Source organism: Antrostomus carolinensis, unplaced genomic scaffold, assembly GCF_000700745.2.
Source record: "Antrostomus carolinensis isolate BGI_N321 unplaced genomic scaffold, ASM70074v2 scaffold18164, whole genome shotgun sequence".
In the NCBI taxonomy this organism is placed as follows: Eukaryota; Metazoa; Chordata; class Aves; order Caprimulgiformes; family Caprimulgidae; genus Antrostomus; species Antrostomus carolinensis.
Window position 1 is genome coordinate 39783 of NW_010311624.1, and position 2384 is coordinate 42166.

Below are 2384 nucleotides of genomic sequence, written 5' to 3' on the forward strand. Positions count from 1 at the left end.
AAGTTTTCCTGGAAAAGATGACAGGAGCAGCATCAGGAACAGCGTGTCTGTGAGTGTACTTTTCTGTAGGGGACAGTAAGGAAGGGCATCGTAAAGCTACCTTTGTTTTCAAGCTCAAGGCAGTCAAGACTCGTTTCTGCAAATAGGGTAAGCGATGAGGAAATGAGAATTATCTTGATCAGGTTAAAACAAACAAACAAAAAACCGCCCACAACAAAAACAGCCCCCACAAAACTGATCTTTTTTCAGTTCTAATGAAACTGTTGCCATAATGGGAAAGGAAAGAATGTGGGTTCTTGCTGAAAACAGTTATCTTGGGATGCAAGAACGTGCCAATGAGAGTAAAAAGCATTACTTGAAGATGGTTTCTAAAAGGGTAAAATAAAATGTCTTCGTGTTCTTCTGTAAGACAAGTGATGGTTGACTGAAGCTTGCATGTGCCATCTAAGAAGCATTGCTGCCTTTTTATACCACATAATCTGCTGAGATTATACGTGAAGATATGATGGGAGAGGAAGCAACTCAGGATACTCCGCTAGAAACAAGTGGATTTTGACAAGGACAGGAGTTGGAATTCCTTCATGCCTTTGGTAGTGTATGGTCTTGGTGTAAATAAGATGACTACTTGTGTAAGCAGATCTCTTTGAGATTTGTGATAGGTGTACTGATGATGTGCTCATGAGTTGAATTAAAGTTACTTTACAGTTATGCCTTTTGTGCAAGAATCAATCACAGCTTGTTACCTGCTTCCTGTTGTGCAGTAATTCAGATGGTAACTTGCACAGTAGTTAAAACTTCTGTTCCTTTAGACCACTTACGTGGTTCCCTACTTTGTAATGCTGTGAGGATGAGAAGAAGAGTAGTATGTGCTCTGCTGAATGCACTGCTCTATGTGGCTGGAGAAAGAATATATGAACTCTTCTCAAAGTCTGGTAGTGTTTCCTATCTTTTTCCCCTCTGTTTCTTTTTCTCTTCCCCTGGAGATTTAGTTTGCCTAATGCTATTTTTTAGTCTAAGACATGTTTGTAATTACATTAGTGGAAACTACTCAATAGCTTAATATATGAAGATGTGTAAAGCCTAATATTTAGTGTTCAGTTTGGAAAAAAACTTCAGTGATTGGTTTAAAAAAAAAAAAAAAATTCATTTTTTTTCTTTGGGAAACAGAAGTTGATAGTACATCTTTCACTTTCTCTCTTCCTGTTGAAGAGGTCCTCCTACAGAGTGGTGAAGTCGATTAGAAGGTACAGGAACTGGTAATGCAGATCTTTAGAGGGTTTTGAGCTGTATCGTGTTAGACCATAGCTAGATTTAGGCATTCTTTAGGCCTACTTTTTTTTATTCCAGTGCATAACAATACAGTATTTCATTTGCATATATAATTTCAATTATGCTTGCTTAGGCTTGTTGCATCTTCACAGCTAAGTGTAGGATAGAGACAGCATTGTCTCATATTTTTGTTTAAAACTTTTCACTGTTGGAAAAATCACATGAATGCCAGGTCTCCTCAGTGTGGAATTTAACACTTTTATGTTGGAAACTGTTTTGTCTTTATTCTTATATTTTTAGATGATTGGAAAATGAGAAGCCTAAGAGAAACGAAATGTCTTCATGTCATAATACATCATCTTGTTTTATTGCATAAATCTACTTTTTTTTTTTTTTTAGTGTTTCTTTTGATCGGGTTTCAGACATCAACTTTACCCTCAATACGAATGAAAGTGTAAGTATGTGTTCCTGTACTGTCAGAAAAATGACTGTCATTTAAACTTCAGTGTGACCTCAAAAGTTTTGGTGCTGGTTGTTATATTTACTCCTTTGATGTATAATCTTTGGAAAATAACTATACTACCTTGTTCCTGTATAATGAGGTTTTCTAATTGGAAGACACTATTGTTGTGATCAGTATTAAACAGAATTGCTCCTAATTTGTATGACCAGGTTCAGGAACAGGCTTGGATCTGATTTGTGCATATTGCATATTTGTGTTTTACAGGTAGAAACTATTTCAGTCTTCCAGTGAGATTGTGGTGACAGGAAAGTAAGGACAGAGACTTTAACCCTAGATAGTATTTGTCTGTTGATCTGAAATGAATCCCACTGCAGAAAACCACAGAATCCCAGAATTGCCTCAATCAGAAAAGACCTTTTAAGATCGAGTCCAACCATTAATCTCACACTGACAAGTCCCTGACTAGCCCATTCCTTCAGCACTGTGTCTACATGACTCTTCAATCCCTCCAGGGATGGGGACTCCACCACTGCCCTGGGCAACCCCTTCCAATGCCTCAGAACCCTTTCAGCAAAGAAATTCTTCCTCACATCCAATCCTAGTTACCTCAGCTGCTCCTCCTCAGAATCATAGAATCACAGAATGTTGTGAG

The 2384-nt window shown here is 37.7% G+C and overlaps 1 protein-coding gene across 1 annotated transcript in view; it reads left to right on the forward strand.

The window, feature by feature from the left end:
- Positions 1-1723, forward strand: part of LOC104524044 (serine/threonine-protein phosphatase 6 regulatory subunit 3) — a gene marked incomplete at its 3' end in the record, with an annotated part of 26452 nt that extends 24729 nt beyond the window's left edge. Inside the window, exon 16 of the mRNA XM_029084699.1 lies at positions 1669-1723. Coding sequence (XP_028940532.1) covers positions 1669-1723 — 55 coding nt within the window. The remainder of the gene's footprint in view (positions 1-1668) is intronic.
- Between the last annotated feature and the right edge of the window lie 661 nt (positions 1724-2384).